General features: G+C 38.6%; 1 protein-coding gene across 1 annotated transcript in view; it reads left to right on the forward strand.

The window, feature by feature from the left end:
• The first annotated feature begins 7,723 nt into the window (after window positions 1-7,723).
• Window positions 7,724-21,505, forward strand: part of RSBN1L (round spermatid basic protein 1 like) — a 73,656-nt gene continuing 59,874 nt past the window's right edge. The window contains exon 1 of the mRNA XM_063100180.1: window positions 7,724-8,306. Coding sequence (XP_062956250.1) covers window positions 7,724-8,306 — 583 coding nt within the window. The remainder of the gene's footprint in view (window positions 8,307-21,505) is intronic.

Genomic DNA, 21,505 nt, shown 5'->3' on the forward strand with positions numbered 1-21,505 from the left:
TTCACATTAAAAAAATCTACGTATTTACCAAGTAGGACCACTTCATTTCCATATTAGCTAGAGCTGAGAAGCAAATGTATCTTGTAGAAAGGTATATATTCCCAGTTTCCCACAGTCCCCACCACTTCCTATTAACTTATATTCAACCTAATTTCTTTTTTTAACCTGCTATGATTTAAATGTGTCCCTTCCAAAATTCAGGTGTTAAAATTTAATGGCCAATATGATGATAGTAAGAGATAGTGCCTTTAAGAGGTGATTAGTCCATAAGGTCTCCTCCCCCCATGAACAGGATTAAGGCCCTTATAAAAGAGGCTTCAAAAGTGTTAGGCCTCCCTGTCCTTCCTCCTTCCACCATGCGAAGACACAATATTCCTGCCCTCCAGAGAATGCAGCCCTCATCAGGCAACTGAACCTGTTGGCACCTTAATCTTGGACTTCCCAGCCTCTAAAACTATGAGAAAATTAATTAAAAAATTTTATTTTTTTAAATTTTTTTTGCATTGTACATGTTCACAGGGTACAGCTTGTTTCAATACATGCATATATTGTATAGTGATTTAATCAAAATAGTTAGCATATCCATCACCTAAATATTTATCATTTCTTTGTGGATATAACATTCAAGTTTCTTTTTTCTGGGGCCGACCCCGTGGCGCACTTGGGAGAGTGCAGCGCTGGGAGCGCAGCAGTGCTCCGCCCGCGGGTTCGGATCCTATATAAGGATGGCCGGTGCGCTGCTCACTGGCTGAGCGCAGTGCGGCCGGTCACAAAAAGACAAAAAAAAAAAAAAAAAAAAAAAAAAGTTTCTTTTTTCTGGCTATCTTAAAATATGCAATACAATATTATTAGCTGTTGTAACCCCAGAGCACCAGAACTTATTCTTCCTACCTAACTGCAACTTTGTAACAGTTCACCAATTTTTCACCAGCACCCCCATTTCCCTGCCTCTGGTTATAACTATTCTACTCTCTATTTCTCTTTATTTTTCTTAATTGACCCATGATAATTGACCCATATGATGACTGGGTACATTCACACTATGTGCAATGATCATATCAGGATGCTTTATATATATCCGTCACCTCAAACATTTGTCACTTGTTTGTGTTAGGAACATTCAACATCATCTTGACAAGCTATTCAAAGATAAAAAGTACTTTGTTGTTAACTGTAGTCTCCCTATATTCCTATAGAATGCAAGATACCATTCTTCCTATCTCTCTAATATTCTATATCCACTGACCACCCTCTCCCCATCCCCGCTTCCCCTTCCCCCTACCAGTCTCTAGTAACCACTATTCCACTCTCTACTTCTATTAGATCAACTTTTTTTTAGCTTCCGTAAATGAGGGAGAACGTGGTATTTTTCTGTGCCTGGCTCATTTCACTTAAAATAATTTTCTCCAAGCTCATCCATGTTGTTGCAAATGGCAGAATTTCATTCTTTTTAATAGCTGAGTAGTATTCTATTGGGTATATATACCTAATTTTTTTTATACAAGCATTTGTGGAAGGACATTTAGGTTGGTTCCAACTCTTGGCTATTATGAACAGAGCCGTAATAAACACAGGAATGTAGGCATCCCTTTGACTTGATTTCTATTCCTTTGGATATATACCCAGTAGCGGGATTGCTGGATCATATGGTAGTTCTATCTGCAGTTGCTTGAGAAATCTCCATACTGTTTTCCACAGTGGCTGTACTAATTTACAGTCTCACCAACAATGTATAAAAGCTCCCCTTTCTCTACATCCTCATCAGCATTTATTTTCTGACTTTTTGATAATAGCCATTCTAAGTGGGGTGAGATGATATCTCATTGCAGTTTTGATCATCTGCATTTGTTAGAAAATAAATCTCTGTTCTTTATAAATTACCTAGTCTCAGGTATTTTGTTACAGCTGCATGAAACAGACTAAAACACCTACCAAGACATTTAGCATTTAAGTTTGCAACCTTTGGTTCTCTTCTTGTCATAAAGACAACAAGCCTGCACTTTATATACTTCTTTTCACTATACATTTATTGAGCACTGACCATGCCCCAGATACTATGCATACAAATATAAGTAACATGTTCTCTTCTCTTGAGCTCACATGTTAGCAGCAGAGAACAATATGTTAAATGATCCTAGGCAGAATGATGATGGTACAAAAGAATTATCAACTCTGATTTGGCAGGTCGGGAAACATGTTACTAGGGTGATGCTTGAGCCAAATCTTGAAAGATAAATAGAACTTTGCTAGAGTATCCCAGGCAGAGGAAACTGAAGATACACATAGTTCAGAACAGATGAAACAGAGGGAAACTGCAGGTGAGTGGGAGAGATAATTTTGGTAGGAATATTAGGATAGTTTAGAAGACAGAAGATTGAAACCAAAAGACTAGTTAGGAATGAAACCATTGACAAAAATCCAAGCTGACTTGAGGCCTAAATGCATGTATCAGCAGTGGGAATAGAGAAAAGAAGCTGACTAGAGATGGTATGATTGAATTGTGGAGGGTGAGGGAAAAAAAGGAGTCAAGGAACATCCCTAGATTTGTAGTTTGAATGACAACGTGGATAAGGAATGCAGGAGAACAACACTTGAGAGGATGACAATGGGTGACATAAAGTTTGAGGTGTCTGTGGTTACACAGGTGGTGATGTCTACTGGGTACGTGGATATGAATCAGGAATCAGGAAGAAGGTCAAGGCAGGAGAAACAGACTTGGGAATTCTCCACATTTAAGAGATACAAGAAGACACTGTGATGAATAACATCACATGGAAGTATGCAAAGAGCAATAAAGAGCAATGCATATCCCTAAAAATCTCCAACACTTACACAGAAAGAGAGGGCAATGCTTGGCAGCTTGGATACAGACAAGCAGGTAGATGTGATGACCTGAGGTTAGGAGTTAGTGGCATAGATAGAGATGAAGAGAACTACCATCGAGGAACTGAGGTGCTGGTGAGTGTCTGGTACAAATAATATGCCACAGGTTCTAGGCTGGATAGGGAAAGCATAGAAGAAATGTAATACCGTAGGGCTGTCAGGTTTATTAGGGGAAAAAAAGGAATTTCAGATAAACAAAGAATAGGGTTTTGTTTTATTTTGTCTTTTTAGTATAAATATGTTCCAATTATTGTATAGGGCATACTACACTAAAAAATTTATTCATTATCTAAAATTCAAATTTAACTGGGTGTCCTGTATCTGGCAATCATAATTAGGTGAAAAAGAAAGATGGAGAGTCCTGAGGTCAAAGGGCAAGGGCTTGGTGTAAAGGAGTAAGAAAGCTAAGTATTAAAATACTGTAGTTTAGAATTTCAGAGATAGAAGAGTTGTGAGTGATGAAAAGGACCAGGGAGGGTCCACTGGAGTTTGTGCCTGAAAGAAAATGGAAATACAAGTCCAAAAAGAAACACTGAGGTGAGAGTATTGAATTTGGTCATTAGCATGGACACTGAAGTCAGTTTAAATGATGGCTGGAGGGTATAGAGGAGAAATATGAGCCATGTATCAAAGTCTCCAAACAAACAAAGTGTAGTAAAATTACCAGGGAGTCAGCAAAGGATGGTATAGCCATACCACAAAGACCTCAAGAGGAAGGTTTTTTTTTTTCTTCTTTTTTTTTTTCCCTGCATAAAATTAAACATAATAATAACCTGAAATTCTGTGATGCAGAATTCAGAGAGAATGAGCAAGTTTTGAAAATAGTCTAAGGGGCTGGCCGGTAGGCTCAGTTAGTTAGAGTGACAACAAGGTCAAGGGTTTGGATCCCCATACTGGCCAGCTGCCCAGGAAAAAAAAAAAAAGAAAGAAAGAAAGAGTATATATAGTTTGTGTCCTCAGAGGGCGGCCAGTTTTAGACAAGAAAATGCAGAAGCAGGGTGTAGTATGTTTTCAGTAGAGTTGTTGTTACATGGGATGGACTGGAAAGGGTTGGGAGAGATGATCAGTGAGCCAATAACACCACCACCACCACCACCACAAATAAGCAAGAAGGAGTGGGTATGAGAAGAAAAGGAACAAACAACAAAGGAACTTGATTGGAAAGAGAAGAGTAGGTTCTCAATGGAGGTAGGGCTTGAATTAAGATCTGAAGGATATGGTATCTCAAAGGCACCTCACGTTCACCAGGTCCAAGATCAAAGAGTACCTGAAACTTGCCACTCTTCCAGTGTTTCCTAGCTCAGTGAATGGTACCACCGTCCATCAAATTATGCAGGTTAGAAATATAGGAGGCATTCATGATATCTGCATCCCTTATGTCCATTATCCAAACCATCATATAAACATCAGGTAAAGGGAAATGCACTCCAGACAGACAGAACAACAGACACAATATTCCTATGTCGAAAGATAACATAATGAATTCTGGAAATTAAAGGCCTACTACTTTGATACAGAAGGAGAAGCGGTTAGATTATGAGGGTCTTATAGGCCATATTAAGAATTCTGTTATCTGAGGAGCAATGAAAGTCACTGAAAGGTCTGAAGCAAGGAAAGAGACATGATCAAATTTAGGTTTTAAAAAGAGCATTCTGAGAGGGAGAGAACATACCTAGGGACACACAGCGGAGTGGGGAATGGAGGATAGGGATGGAGGTTGGGGGTAATTGGGGGGATAACTGGGTGGGGGACACGGGGTATAATCACAATTTGTGGTAATGGGCATGCTGCCAGTATGAATCTGGCTATCACATCTTGGGCACGAGTGGTGACAATTTGCTTTGTACTCCATGAATATTCATAACTAATAAAAAAAATTTAAACTTCCTATCTTCAGTTAAAAATAAAAAAAGGAAAAGACAGTCACTTACAAAAAATTAAAAAGTAAAAACATAAAAAGAGCACTCTGGCTGTAGAATGGAAAACAGATTTGAGAAAACTAGAATACAAGGAGACCATGAAAAAGACTAGTGTAGTCTTATAGGTGAGAAGGGTTGGCACTTGGAAGAGGCTGCCCCCACAACCTCACTGAACCTTAGTCCCCACTGTTAACTGTTGAGGGTAGGAAATCCTATCATGGTAATTGAGAGATGGGACCTTGGGGAGGAGACTGGATTGTGGAACCCTGCCATAGTGAATGGATTGGAATGGTGGTCAGGGGCGTGGTTCTGAGGACTTTAAAAGAAGAGTCTGTCTCTCTGCTCTCTCTGCTCCGCCATTTCACAATGTGATACGCTGCGTCACTGAAGTCACCACCAAGACCCTCACCAGATTGTTCCCTGGACTCTGGACATCCCAGCCTCAGAAACTGTAAGCAATAGATTTTGTTTTCTTTATAAATAACCCAGTTTCATAAATTTTGTTATAAGAAAAGAAACGGACTAATACAGGTGGCCAACAGTGGACATGGAGAGGAGTGAATGGTTTTAGCACTAGTAAAGAGATTATGGCAAAAGGAATTGGTGATAATGGTAAAAATTCTCTCCTACTTAAATGTTGCTAGGAGTGATCTAGTTGAAAAGGAATGGCTCATTATACAGGAAAGAAACCAGGCAATCAAGCATGTTTTATAACAGACCTGCTCTTAGACCTGGGTGAGGGGCCCCTGTCAGCTTGGCCCTTCTCCTACTGCAAAGGGCAAGGAATCCATGAGGTCAAGGGGCCATGTCTGCCTGGAGCCTCCCCTTTTAGATGACCTAGATCTGAGGGCAGACTGAAGTGTGGAGTGTACATCACTACTCCAGGGGTGGGGGATATGCACATAAGCTTAGACATTTTGGGTGCATGTGTGGCCCCCCTTCGTGTGGTGGGTGAAGCAGCTGGGGATGGGAAGGAAGTGGGGTCACTCAGGGACTCAGAATTCTAAATTTAAATCCAGTCTTCCAGAACATTCTGAAAGTGGATTTGTCAAGGTAGTAGAATAGAATATATTTTGTAATAGTTTATCTTGTTCACAACTTTTAAATAGATGGTATATGGGCCTCCATAGCCACACTTTTGCCCAGGCTCCACAAACTTAGGGCCAGGCCTGATAACAGTGTATTATAGTGTAATATAGTGTGAAGAGTAACAAATTCATGCAGGTGAGAGTACACTTTAATTGGGCCCTTAAGAAATCAGATTTTCCATGCTTTTGTACAGGAGATGAGGGAATGAGTGGTGCAAGTTTCTAGGCACTATATACTTTTCTAGATTAGAAGGGTCAACAATTAAGAAACTATTTTAATTATAATGGTTTCAGTGTGATTTTGAATAGGTTCTTTAATATGGCAAAAGCTTAGAGTGTGGAAGGGACCTTAGTGATCATGTAATTAAATTTATGCATTTAACAGATAAGAAACCAGAAGTCCTGACAGGTGAAGCAGTCTGGCTAAGGCCACAAAGCTAGTGAGTAGCAGGTGATTTCCAGCCCTATCCTCTAGGTCCACTTTCCCAATGACGCTACTCTTCATGAAAGACATCTGCTGCCAGTCAATTCCAATTGCTAAGTTTTTACTTGCTTTCACTGTTAGGTATTAAAGGAAGTAAATATTTTAATTACTTAAAAAATTTTGAGGAATCTAAAAATAAATAAGTCTATAAACCAATATTAAATTTTGACTCCAAAAAATCAAAAAAAAAAAAAAAAAAAAAAGGAAAAGGGAAACAAAATAAAGAATTCCAACTTCTTGAGGTCACAAGAGTGGGTACTCCTGAAAGATTACTTTTAACTGTTTCCAGAAAGTTACGGGATCCTCTTAGGACTCATAAAATATCCTCACTGGTCATCTCCTGACTTGACTACTTTTATTTTTACATATATTCCTTTGACTTTCCGATCCATGTGAAACCTAAGAGTTAAATTAAAATCGTGTTCTTTGTTATTGTTAGAACCGTATTGTAACACATCTCCCCAAATCCCTTATCTTCTGAGCTAAAAATCAAAGCACACGCTTACAAAACATCGAACTCAGGGTTCTAACTAAACGCTAAAATACAGAAAATTAAAAAAACTATTGCTTTTCAAACATCTATAAATATTGCAAACAGATTTTTCTTGGCGAGTCTAAGTATAATTATAAATTAAAACCTTTAAGGGTCCAATCAGTAGAGTCATAACAAGTCTACAAACCCAGGGACAGTCTTACCTTCAAGCTCGGAAGGATCCGTAAGTTCTAGGTTTGCAGGAAGTTATCTCCCCCAACGCATTAAAGTTCTCGAACATAGCAGTAGTAAGATAACTTGTCACCACACCAAGTGATTTTCAGCCCCTCCCATCAATCAACTACCGACTAACAAAAACAAGGACTAAATTCCCAGCAAAATTTTCTCCTCTGAGCGGAGTATCCTCGAAATCCTCCTTTCTGAACGCGCAGACAGGGAGAGACCAAAGGCACCCCAGGGAAAAGGAAGAGAAAGTGGTACAAGTAAGACAGAGTCTTGGAGGCAGAGTTGATCGCTACCTTGGTCGGGGCAGATTTTGGGGTTCGGGCCGGGAGTTCTTCCCGGTCACCCAAGTTCACGCTGGCTACCGCTGGAAAACCCTCCCCTTGCAGTTTGCTGGGCCACTCGCCGCGCCCGGCGGAGCTCCAACCTCCAAAGCGGGTGCGCCTGGCGATCCCGCCTTTTCGGCTCATGTTCGCGCCTTTAATTGGTTCCCAGATGGATCCCTCACCGTAGCTCGCCCAATGGAAGGCCCTGCCAGCGTCCCGGCCGCTCCGCCCCCCCGTCCCTCGCCGGAGGGCCCGCCCCTTACCCCGCGCCGGGGAGCGGAGGAGAGTAAATACAACAGGAACGCAAAATGGCGGAACCGCCAAGCACAGTGCACGGCGCCGCTGCTGTTGCCGCCGCCGCCGTGTCGGAGAAAGAACCGTTTGGCAAGCTGCAGCCCTCCTCCCGGGACCCACCAGGCCCTCTCTCCTCCAAGAAGGTCCGGACTGAGGAGAAGAAGGCGCCGCGGAGAGTGAACGGGGATGGGGGCAGCGGCGGGAACAGCAGGCAGCTGCAGCCGGCGGCGGCGGCGGCACCGTCGCCTCAGAGCTATGGCAGCTCCGCGTCTTGGAGCTTCGCCGCTCTGTCTGCTGTCCCCTCCCCGTCCTCTTCTCGGAGCAGTTTCTCTTTCTCCGCTGGCACGGCCGTCCCCTCCTCAGCCTCCGCTTCCTTGTCTCAGCCGGTGCCGCGCAAACTGCTGGTCTCTCCTGCGCTGCTGCACGCTCAGCCTCACCATCTCCTGCTGCCGGCCGCCGCTTCGTCTGCCAACGCCAAGCCGCGCAGACCGAAGGAGAAGCGGGAGAAGGAGAGGAGGAGGCACGGCCTCGGCGGGGCGAGCGAGGCCGGCGGGGCCGCCCGGGAGGAGAACGGGGAGGTGAAGCCGCTGCCGCGAGGTGGGTGCGGGCGCGGGGAGCTAGGAGGAGGGCGGGCGCCCCGGGTCCCCGCCGCCCCCTGGCCCCCGCGGGGCCGGGGAATGGGGAGCGCGGCGGCCGCGTGCGCCAGCCTGGAGGGGGCGGGAGGCGCCCGTTCTCAGGCGATTTTGCAGTCCCCGAGGCGACAGGAAATGGAGCCTGTAATTTCGGTCGCAAAGAGAGGAATGGCCGAAACTCTTATTTTCTGTCTCGTTTCCTCCTCCCGGTTTATGCTCTGCAGGATTTTCGGAAGTTGGTCTAGAGGACCCTCTTTAGTGTGTTTGGCTAGGGAGGGAGATTGGAGGAAACGAGATGGAGGAAGGGGTTGGTCTTGTAAAAGATGCTTGATTGATTATTAGTCCGTTTAGACGTGATCACGGGAATTCATATTTGTGACACAGCCTCCAACACCAGCAAATCCTGTCAAAAAAAAAGGGGGGTGTGGAGAGCATTGGCGTCAGCTGGAAGCTGCCGGAGGCCTGAGCATTTCATCCCTATTAGGGAAATGAGGTAGAGCGCAGGGACCGAAGTGTGCTGTTTCATAAGGTGCCCGCCTCCCTCAGCCTCCTCTCCACTCCACATCCTTTAGTGTTTTGAGTGGTCCTATTGGAAATACCACCCTTCCGAAAGACTTTGCAGCCATGTTCTTTTTTTCCTGCAGCAAATGATAAAATCAGGAGCCTTGACGTTTTTCGGCCAGATAACTGGCTGCAAAATGTTTTAGAATCAGAAAAAGGCAGATTCTTAAAGCGTTCTTTTCAGGCACGATCAGTTTTCTTTTTATATGTAGGCTAGTCGTATAATTTTTCAGATAGGATTTCGTTAAAGTAGGTGGAACTGGCTCTTAAGCTATGGGTGCACAGAGATCTGACCGTAGTACAACATTAGACTGAAAATTAGATCTTTGTGTGATTACAAGCTTAAAGCTCATAATGATCTTTATTATAAATATAATTGCTACCCAGTGTTGTCATAAAGTTTTTTTGGTTTTGTTTTTGGGAAAAAATGAAATGTCAAGCAGTTTTAGCGTTGCTGATCTGATGGTAGCTTAGATCTTGAAAAATTCTGTGTGTGTGAATTGGAATGGTTAATTTTCAGAATTTAAAACAATGCTGCGTGAGAGTATGTGGCATTAGTGTTACTTCTTCCTTGATGTGTTTTGCCTGTAGCAAAGCTTTGACTTCTAAGCGTAGACAACACGCTTAGAAGCGTGGGTACTCTGGCCCAATGTAAAGGATCTGTCAGCTTTGGAGAGTGTTGCTTCTAGGACAGTGGTTTTGGGGATGGAATTTGTTACTTTTACTCAGGAATTTTAGGTGGTTAGTATTTTAAAGATATTTTGTTTTAATGGTTGTATGTAAAGTTTAAGTTATAAGTGCCTGGAAGTCTGCTCATAAGCATCTAGGTACCAGTCTTATTGGTGGTGTGTAAACTGCGCATTTGCTCTTTGTAAGTTCTCTGAATGAGGAAGTGAATGTGGGTATTACTTTGTCGGAATATTGGAATGAGTGAAAAGAAAGAAATAAGTAGTAGTCTTTAACAGTTCTGGCTTAAAATGTAGAATACAGGTATAGCCCTTAAATTGAAATGTTTATAAAAGAGAAATCTTTTAAAGAAATTTTATTTATGCACGTTTATGGGGTACAGAGTTGACTGTTAGTATTTGAGTACAGTGAGAAATTTTTGCACTCTTTTGAATTATATTTAGAATCCTTCTTTTGAGGGCTACTGCTTACATTATTAAGCCTGAATATAAGCAGTGATAGCTTTTACATTAATATATGAGGAAGATGTTTTCCCACGACCTATGTGGGTTTTTAAAAGTAGTGATTAGGTATTAATACTATTGTAAGATTTTTGGTTTTTTAGACAGAAATGCTATTTTAGTGAGGAAAAACTAAGAAAGCAAATGATTACTTTTCAGTGTCTTGATGGCAAATTTAATGTGAAAATCTTTCCCTCTTAACTTGGTAAGTACTCATATCCTTCTGAAGTTTGGGTTTAACTGAACTGAGGTTCTGTTTTAACCAAGTGAGAAGATTCTTAAGGAATGGTATTAAAATAGCAAGATTACATATGTGCCTTTAGTGTAGATACAGTTGGGAATATAAAATACCTAATTTGTAATACAGTGCTCATTTCTCTGTGCTTTTTGTAAAAATCTTAGTGAATGGGTGACCAAGCGTCTGTTTTAGGTATGTACCTCTTTTTAGTGTTGCTCTAAGTTGGCTGTACATAGTTCAATTACCCCTCAATTATTCATAGCTCATTGATTAGACAATCTGAGTCAGAACTGGAAGTTAAATACACTGAAACAAGGAAAACAGAGTCTCCCTCAACAAAACCAAACCGAGACACATACACACCCCTAAAAGATCTAGACACCCCCCACAACTTCATTGAACAATTAAGCCTCTTCTGTTTATTTATAGTATGGGTTTTGTTTTGTTTTTTAAGTCTTTAGAACTGCTTTATTTTTACATTGGTGACCATTCTAACAAAAATTGTTGGGATTAAATGAAACATGTACATGAAAGGGCCTGGCAGGGCATTTAGTAAATGTTATTTGAGTCTGAAACATGGTTATTAAATTTTTTTAATCCCATAACCAATTAAAAGGTGGGTCAGTCCTGACAGAGGAGCGAACATTGACAGTAGATTTGAAAGTTAACAGTGATGAGCAAGAGAATTATAAAAGCATATTAGTCTAGGCCCATTTAGTATGAGGGCTGATGCCTTACACAGCTAAAATCTGTAAGGCCATCTAGTCATAATGTTGTAGCTGACTTGTATGATAGCCTGAGTCATTAAGTAAAAGTTTAACTTATTTCTTATAAGAAAAAGTGCAAAACGCTTTATATTTTTAAAACTAGAAAATAACCAGGTTTTGTGCTTAGAGAGAGAATCTACTGAAGAGTTAACAGCCCATTTTCCTGTAAGACTGAATAAATTATCGAATTGGTAAATGTAGAGAGTAAAACCAGACATGTACTGATGGTATCCAACATTTATAATTATATTATGACAAACAACAGAACAAACATATCATTAGATACCAGTGTACCTTAACTGATTCCAGTAACCAATAAAATTTGTATAGGTCTTCTAGTTTTTGTTAGTGTTTTTGCTTTGCATTTATTACCTTATTTTTTTTCTTAGCATGATGCTGTGAGGTATTCCAAGACAAAACTAGAGCATTTCACTGCATTTTTGCCTTGAAAGTATAGTTACAGAATTTAATGAGAATAGGAGCTTTTCTTAGAATTGAAAATTTTATGCATGTAAATGTCAGTGATTTTAAAGGGATGGGTAAATTTGAAGATCTTTCAAACTACATTCTTCATCTTTCTAATATTTTATTCTATAATTTTAGGATGAAATAAATTCATATTCAGCATTTTCATTATATGTCCAAATATTTGTCACTGGTGAGAGTATAGTTTACTATGATTTCTTGTGTAACCTTTTGTTTTTCATGCCTCATTTTTTTTAATTTGCTTACTTTTCTCCGGCAAAGTCTTTCTGTACCCTCCAGCAGCTCCATAAAATGCTTCTCGGTACAATTTTCCACATGGGCAAATCTGTCAGATAAACTTATCAGTTCCATTTATTCCTGTAGACATCCCTTCTGTAGCTGTCCTTCCTGCTTCAGTCTGGATTGTTTCCTCTAGACCTGCTGCATAGCTATCACCTTGGGACTTCTCTTAGCTGACATTCTGGGAATTTCTTTCACTTCTGTTAAATTCCCTTTTTCTGGATCCCATACCTTCCTCTTGGTTTATTCCCTCACTTTGGTTTCCTCTACCAGTACGTGAAAGAGCATGTGAGAAGTATATTTTGGGGGATTTAGTTTTTACCCTTGCTCTTGGTTGTTTGGCTTTTGAGAAATTTCTATATTGGAATTGTTTTCCCTCAAAATTTTGAAGGTGGTGTTCCATTACTGACTGGCTTCCAATGTTAATATTGAGAAGTCTGATCTCCAAAAAGTTGTTTATTGTTCTAGTTGGGATGTTTCAATTCTTTCAATGAGTTTTCAAATTTCGGCTTTTTAAAACGAATTTTTTTAAAAAATGAGCTCTTGTTCTTTGTTCCTGTGTTATAGAATTTTGCTCCTTTTTAATGGGTGCAGCATATTCTGTTATCTCTTCAAGGATATTAAGTATAGTTTCTTTGATTTCTTCTGTTCCCTAAAATGATTTTGGTTTTTCTAACTTTTTTTTCAAGTTTGTTTGGTCTCTTTCTTTTCAATTGGAGGCTTTATTCAGATCTGTGTGATCCTTAGCAGTTTCTTCATATTTGAGAGAAAGTTACCAAAGCTGAAAGCTCACTAGGCATGAATGAGCAGGGCTTAGTGATTAATGGACCCTTATGTTTTTACCTTTATTTCTTTTCTCTGGGTGCTGGATAAGAAGGCTTTCAGTTTCTTCAGATAAAGGTTCTTCATTTTTCTGTTTCTGTGTAGGTGGAATGATGGAGAGAGGAGAGGTGTCTTAGTTACTTGGGCTTCCATAATAAAATACCATAGACTGGGCAGCTTAAACAACAGAAATTTATTTTCTCACGGTTCTGGAGGCTGAAAGCCTGAGATCATTGTGACAGCATGGTCTGGTTCTGGTGAGGACTCTTTTCTTGGCCTGTAGATATCTTGCTGTGTGCTCACATGGCCTTTCCTCATTGATTCCTCATGGAGGGAAAGATGCCTTTTAATCGTACTTACCTCCTAAAAGCCCTATCTCCTAATTCAGTCACCCAGGGCTTGAACACATGAATTTTGGGGAGACATAATTCAGTCCATAGCAGAGGGGTTGGCAGAGGTAATGAGTTTAGATGGTAGGGTTCTAGAGATTGGTGAGGGAAGAAAGCTACAAGTCTCGCAGTTCATTAATTTCCATTGAGTCTCCCTGTTTTCATACCAGTTTTTCACTTCTCCCTTTTCTGTGGGGGACACCCCTGAACCTGTAGCTACTCTGATTCAGTTTTGCTGGAGACCATACCTCTCTTGTTTCCTTAGGACTGTGTGTAGGTGTTTTGGCCTTTGTTTTCCTAGTGCCTCCAGTTTCTAAGCTTTTCTGAGGTGTAAATAAGATTGTCATTATCTCTGTCTTCTATTATGCTGAGGCATTTACCATTCCACCATCAGCTTTCTGTCTTTATATATTACATTTCGTGTTATAGTTGTAGTATCTCCTAACTATGTCAAAAATGGATTTAGTGTTTCTATTTCTTTTTTTCCCTATTGTTTGGGTATATTTTTCAAGAGATCATCATGAATTTTTGATTTGTTTCTGTTTGTGTGATATTAGTCAAGTCACTTAGTCTTTTTGAGCCCATACACATCTGTTATATAGGGATGATACCCTTTTCACAATGTGGTTGTTAGAATTATATGAGTCTGGCATATTGTAGGCATTCATAAGTGATGTTAGTTCCCAACCTTTCTTTCCTGCCTCACACATTGGAGGCATTTAGTGTCACTGAATTCATGAATAGGTATAACCTAATTTAACTGTGGTATCCCAATTTCTGAGAATATTTAGTGTATTATTATGAACCATACTAACTTTTGAAAGAACTTTATATTTTAGGTTTTAAATTGATTATAATAAATGTCATTAATTTTTCACCATCCTCAAGTGAATTAAACTTTTCAAATTATGGATAAACTACTTAAGATAGGATATTGAAAAATAAAATACTTCATTTTTGTTAGACTAAAAAGAATTATGATGAAATGTGGCTTTTATAAAATCTTTGTGTGTGTATGATTAGAATCAATAATGAAAGTGCATTCTTACCAACTGAACTAATATTTTTATAACTTCAAAACATTTTAATTTTCAAAAGTACATTATACTTTATGTTGTAGGTTTTATTTTTTTCTTAAGTTATAGATTGGAAAACATCCAATTTTTTATTGTGAACATTTTTAATTAATACAAAAGAAATTAGAATGGTATAATGAATTCTGCATGTGCCCATCATGCTGCTTCAACAGTTACCAACATTTTGCAATTCACGTTTCAGCTTTCCTCTTCCATTTATCTTTATTTTTTGCTTCAGCGTTTTAAAGCCTCTTCCAGACATGTCATTTTACTTAAAAATAACTAGGACTGATTTTTTTCCCGTTACATAACTAATAATGCTTATAAAGTTTCATTGTTTATGTAGGTATATTAAAGAATGAGATTCTCTCTCTACCCCAAACTATTATTAATTTGATATATCTCCCATATATCTTCACCCCCAAACTATTCATTAATTTGGCATATCTCCAATCTGGAATAGATTTGCATGTATATTTTTATATTAACTCTTTAAAAAGCTGTTTTTAAACATTGTGATAAAATTCACATAACATAATGTGTTACGGTTCTCTGGAGAAACAGAACCAATAGGATATATATAGATATATAGAAAGAGATTTATTATGAGGGATTGGCTCATACGATTTTGGAGTCTAAGTTCCACTATCTGCGATTTGTGAGCTGGAGGCTCAATGGGCCCAGTGGTATAAGTCCTGGTCTGCGTCCCAAGGCCCAAGAACCAGGAGCGCCAGTGTCTAAAGGCTGGAGAAAGATGGATGGTACAGCTCAAAGCAGAGAGAGCAAATCTGCCATTCTTCTGCCTCTTTTGTTCTATTTCTGCCCTCCACAGATTGGGTAATGCCCAGCCACATTGGTGAGGATGATCTTCTTTACCCAGTGTACTGCTTGAAATGCTAGTCTTTCCCAGAAATAGCCTCACAGACACAGCTAGAAATAATGTTTTACCAGTTATCTGAGCATCCCTTAGCTCAGTCAAGTTGACACAGAAAATTAACCATCACAGATAAAATTTACCGTTTTTAACCATTTTTAAGTGTATAGTTTGTGGCATTAAGTACATTTACATTGTTGTATAACCATCACCACATCTGTCTCTAGAACTTTTTTCATCTTCCCAAACTGAAACTACGTAATCCCTAAAAATAACTACCCATTTCTCCTTCCCCTTGCCCCAACCCAGTCCTTGGCAATCGCCATTCTATTTTCTGTCTCTATGAATACTCATAAGTATCTCATATGAGAGTGGAATTATAAAATATTTGTCCTATTGTGATTGGCTTATTTTGCTTAGCATAATATCTTCAAGGTTTATCCATATTGTATCATGTGTCAGAATTTCCTTTTTAAGGCTGAATAATATTCTGTTATATGTATATAGTACTACATTTTGTTTATTCATTCATCCCTTGATGGACATTTGGATTGCTTCCACCTTTTGGCTATTGTGAATAATGCTGCTATGAACATGGCTGCACAGATATCTGTTTGAGTCTGTGCTTTCAATTCTTCTGAGTAAATATCCAGAAGTGGAATTGTTGGATTGTATGGTAATTCTATTTTTAATTTTTTGAGGAATCACCGTACTGTTTCCTATAATAGCTGCACTATTTTACATTCCACCAGCAGTGCCCAAGGGTTAGATTAATTCTTTTTTTTTTTTTTTTGTCTTTTTCATGACCGGTACTCAGCCAGTGAGTGCACCGGCCATTCCTATATAGGATCCGAACCCACGGCGGGAGTGTCGCGGCGCTCCCAGCGCCGCACTCTCCCGAGTGCGCCATGGGCTCGGCCCTAGATTAATTCTTTAATGCCAGAAGATTAATTAATTTAAAAAAGCAAACCAAACTAATACAAAAACTCATAACAGTTAATTGAAGTAGATGCTGTGAAGTCATTGTATTTTCAATCACATCAGCTGAAGGAAATAAAATACTGAGGGGTGGGAGAAAGAAAAGGTATTTATTGAGTACTTGCCATGTGCCATATTATCTCATTGTTTTTTGATTAAAACTGAGTTTTTCCTAACTTCCTCAGAGTTGCATTGCTAATGTGTAAAGAATTTAGATCAACTCCATCTCTGCCAGGGTATGAGCCTAACTACACAGTGCTACAGTTAACTTAATTTTTTTCTTTAGGCTGTGATAAACAGGAAGAAGAACTTTAAACAGTAGAGATGAACTTTTAGAGAATGTTCGTGTTATTTATTTTTTCCTAACTTTTTACTCTAAAAAATTTTAAGTGTACAGAGTTGAAAGAATGAATAACACTGTGATCCCGTATAGATTTTCCCCCTAGATTCAGCTGTTAATATTTTATCTACTGAATCATTTGAAAGTAAATTGCAAACATCATGATATTTGTCTTAAATTTTTCAGCCAGCATGTTCTAAAAGTAAAGGTATCTTCTTACATAACCACAATAGCATTAAAACACTTAAGAAATTAACCATATAGTTGGTCCATATATGTATAAATTCTTCTAGTTACCCTCAGTTCCCCAATTGTACTCGAAGCACACTACATCTATTTACCTTAATCTAGAATTGTCCCACTCATTTTTTAAAAATATGATATTGACTTTTTGAAGATACCAGTCCAACATACCTCTTATCTTGTAGATTTTCCTATATTCATAATTTTAAAATAATTGTTATATTGTGGTGATGTTTACCACGATCCTTTATATTTCTTGTAAAGTGCAAGTTAGGTACAAAGACTTGATTGAATTCAGATTAAACAGCTTCAGTGAGAATAATTTATAGGTGTACTTCATATTGCATCTCATCAGGAGGCATATGATATTCAGGTTGTCCCATTATTAATGATGCTAAATTTGATCACTTCGTCGAGGTGACCACTAGGTCTTTCTATTGTAATGGTTCATTTTTCTATTTGCATTTAGCTAGTAATCTGTGGGGTAATGCTTTGTGCATATCCAATTCCCCAACTATCTTTTACTTAATGGCTTTATTATCAATTAATGATGCCAGCCTGAGTCACTCATTTCACTGGGGGCTAAAGAACGATGCAAAATTATTTCTAAATGTAAAATTAATTAGTTTTGGGGATGGGGAATTCAGAATAAATTGCTACTCCTATATCAAGATTAAAATTTGTCAATCTATTTTGATTTGGGATACTAAAGTAAATACTGTAAGTTTATTGGTATGACCAGAATCTTATGGTGAACACTTTTCTTGAATTCTTAATTCACCGTGGTTTGAGTTTTGGAAGGTTACTTGCCGAGCACTTGTAGTTAAAAACTGATTGTTGTAGTCCAGTTAAAATTAGTAATGTTTTACATAAATGATAACATAGGCCCAAAGTAAAAAGCCTCTACCAGTTTTTTAATATTGTGAATATACACTAATGTAGTGTGTTAAATACTATGTATAATTCAAGATTATAATCTCTATTCCATAATGTCCTCTGTTGCCTAGCAAATTAACTATATACCCATATGAATTCTCATTAAACTATTTTATATAAATTCCTTCAGACCAGGTATTTTAGTAATCGTGTTATGACCTTTGTCTTACACTCAGTGATTGATCTGAACAAAAAATGTGCAATACTTTTTAATGAATAAATTAATATTACCTACCCTCTTTGGCTATTTTTTGTTAGCTTTTTTTTTTTTTTTAATAGAAAGGGTATGCATTTTCTTTAGATATTAATTTAATTCAGAGCCACTTTCATTGGTTTTTCATGTGGAGCAGCAGTAGTCTGGAAAGCAGATGTAGATCATTTTTCTGGCTGAATCACTGGTGAACTTTATATCTTAAGGGAATAAAAATTCACCATTATTCAGTTTTCTTATTTGAGAATAATGAGAATGTCAGAATTAGTAAATTCCGTCAAGTACTTTTGAGATTTGTTACAAGCTGATGAAGTGATTAATTGGGTGCAATTTAAGCTAGAATATAAGCTTCTTGAAGACAGAAACAACAATAACAGCAGCTAACATTTATAGAACTGTACTCAGCACTTTATATATAGTCATATATAATTTTCACAATTCCTTTAAAGTTTAGTTAGTTGCCTTTTATAAATGTTGTATGGAAGCTCAGAATATTTAAATATAAGTAGTAAAGCTAGGTTTAAGATCTTTAAGATAGTCGGACTTTGGTGGTCCAGCTGTAAACTACTATGCAAACTATGTTAATTTTGTTTTAAAATCTCCTTCATTCAGAATTATACCTTGTATTGTGAGATTGCCAAATGAGTGAACTGGGCTTTGGAGGAGGAGAAGAATTTAAATAAATGGGGATGATGGAGACAGGCTTTTCAGGGGGAAGGGAGATGGTGTGAGTAAGATTCTAGAGGTGGGAGTGTTCGTGGATTTTCAGTGATCTGTGAATAGACCCATTTGGTTGGGATTAATGCTTTTGTAAAAAGTTGGGAGATAAAATGGCATGGCAGTTGAAAGTCTGCCACAGTCTGCCTTTTTGCCAGGATGTGGAGTTCAGACTTCATTTTGTGGGCAACACAGCAAGGTACAGTTTTTAGTAAGGTGATAATGTATTCAAATTGTATTTTAGGAATAAGGAACCTGGCAGCATTTTGTAAGATAGAATGGCTGAGAGAAGAATTGGAGACCAGGGATATTGAAGATTACTGTATTAGTAAAGTTAAGTAGTTTTAGTCATAAAATGATTGGTACTCCTGGATACAGAAAGGAAAAGACTTTGAGAGGGAATATATGATAGGGCATCTTGATTATCAAATATGCAGCAAGAAAGTAGGATTCATAGATAATTTCTATAGTTTCAGATAGAGAGAAAAAGAATATCATTGAAAAACTATGGGTAGGCCTGCAGGAGAACTGAGTTTGATATGCAGGCAAGTATCTTATATTAGAGTTTTGTTATCAGATACAATTCAAAGTTAGTGGCGAGTCAGTGGGTGAGGTTTAAAAATACTTTTCCACGTAGAAGGGATTCTGTTAAGTTAGTTTGTGCCTGTGTATATGTGTGCGGAGGGGACCCTTTTAAGTCCACTTTCAGTGGCAGGCAGCAATGGTTACTTTTTCTGTGAGGAGCAAATAATCTCAGATCCTTCCTTGCTTGTTAGGTTAACCAATTAACTATTCAGAACTTTTGAAAGTTTTCCTTTAAAAACCCTCAAGATTAGGCATGGTCCCTGTGTTAGGGTTCTCCAGAGAGACAGAACCAATAGGATATGTATATAAGTATATGAGAGGGGATATACTAGGGGAATTAGCCCACGTGATTATGAAGGCTGAGGAGTACCGTGATAGGCCATCTGAAAGCTGGATGCTGGTAGTGTGGCTCAGTCCAAGTCTGGAAGAACCAGGAAAGCCAGTAGTGTGATTCTCAGTCCAAGGCCAAAGGCTTGAGAGCTGAGGGTGCTGCTGATGTAAATCCTGGAACCCAAAGGCTGAAGAAGTCTCAAATTTGGATGTCCGTGGACAGGAGAGATGAGTGTATTCCAAGTGGAAATAGAGTGAGAAATTCCCCTTTTCCTCTGTTTTTGCTGTCTCTGGGCCTCCATTGGATTGGATGGTGCACACCCATATTGTGGGTGGATCTTTCCCACTCAGTCCATTCAGGTTTACATGCTAATCTCTTCTGGAAACACCCTTGTAGAGACACACAAAAATATTGCTTTACCAGGTTTCTAAGTATTCTTTAATTTAGTTAACTTGACACCCAAAATTAACCATCACACTGTGAAGTCCCTTAACCCTTACTCCGGGCTAACAGTTTACCTCCATTTGTCCTTACCTCTTCCCTCCTTTCTCCATGCCCCCCTTCCCCCACCATTTTTATCTCTGCTGCTGCTAATTTCAGCATTTGGTTTAGTTTTGGGCTTTTTGTACTCTTTTCTCTGGCTTTGCTGATTGTCTTGTTATTTTTCTAGTGTCCATTGTTAGCACACTCCAGATTTCAGTCTGGAGTTTTAGATACATATATTCAACTGTCTCTGACATAACCACTATTAGATGTAGAATTGTAAAATTAATATGTTCAAACTCTAGTTTTCTTTACCCCAATTTTTCTTGCTATGTGTGTTCCATATCTCAGTGCCATCATATATCTATTGGCTCAAGCTTGAGAACTGGATTCTACCCTCTACCCTCATCCAACCTGTAGCCAAATTTTGTCATTTCTAGTCACTGTCTTTCATATCTGTATTTTTCTGTCCTTTCTGCTAGTCTTAGTTCCAATTACCATTATCTCTTACCTGGGTTGTAATACAACGGCCTCCTTAGTTGGCTTCCTATTTTAGATCTGTGCTTGCTCTTTCAATTCATTCTCCATGCTATAGCCAGAGTGACAACTAGAAATCTTATGCATATCTGGTCATATTGCTTTTCTCTTTATAGAATGATGTTCAAATTCTTTAAAATGTCTTCCACAGATCTGGATTATCAATTCTTGTTTAGCTCTTCAGCTTCTCCTTAGAGCACCCCGCTGCCTAGAACTTTCTCTACCCATTATCTTTCCACTCCCAGCTCTGTATTTCTACTATACCTAGCTAATGTCTACTCATCTTCTAGGTTTCAACTTGAGAGGGAGACTTTTGCTACTCTCTCTCTGGTCTAAGTTACATTTCTGTGCTGTCACTTCCCATATCATTTTGTTCTTCCATCCTAACTTTATCCTAACTTTCTTCACTTCATTTTAGTTACTTGTTTGTCATCTTCACTAAGTCTATAGGTTCTGTGAAATATGGGTCTGTGTTTATCTCGTTTTTGGGTCAGGCCCTCAGTCTCTGGGTACTTGATAAATATTTGGGAAATGGATGAGTTGCAGTACATTTCAGCCTTTTCTGCCTGCTCAGAAGAGATGCCTGATAGTCATTCAGGAAAATTTTGGCAGGTATTTGAAACTGAGAACAGCAGAAGGGTAATAATGGGATGAGAAGTTGACCAGTAGTTAAAAGACAGTGGGCATTGTCAAGTGAGCATAAGAGGCAGGTAGGTATTAATGGCTTGAGAACTAAAAAGGAAATTAACTGTGTGGGTAATACTAATCATATTATGTTTGATTCACTTTGAGTTATCAGAATCGCCGTTTTGTATACACTACCCTCAAAAAAATAAAGTTATCACTACATAGTACAAAAACGATATTCATGCTTTCAAGTTTTTTTTGTTGTTGTTTTGTTTTTTACAAAAACTGTGTTAACCAACAATTTGGGATGGGTAGATATAGTAAAGGAGGAAATATGTTTTTTTATTGCAGAATAGTGGCATCTTGTAAATTATTGTTCTCTGTTCAAAAATAACAACCATATGTAAGCACAGAGTCAATAATCAGTTTTAGTAAAATCTGACTTGTTTTTTATACTTTTATATAGGTAGAATTATGAGTGAAAACATAAATGTTTT

This window comes from Cynocephalus volans, chromosome 6, assembly GCF_027409185.1.
Source record: "Cynocephalus volans isolate mCynVol1 chromosome 6, mCynVol1.pri, whole genome shotgun sequence".
Lineage (NCBI taxonomy): Eukaryota > Metazoa > Chordata > Mammalia > Dermoptera > Cynocephalidae > Cynocephalus > Cynocephalus volans.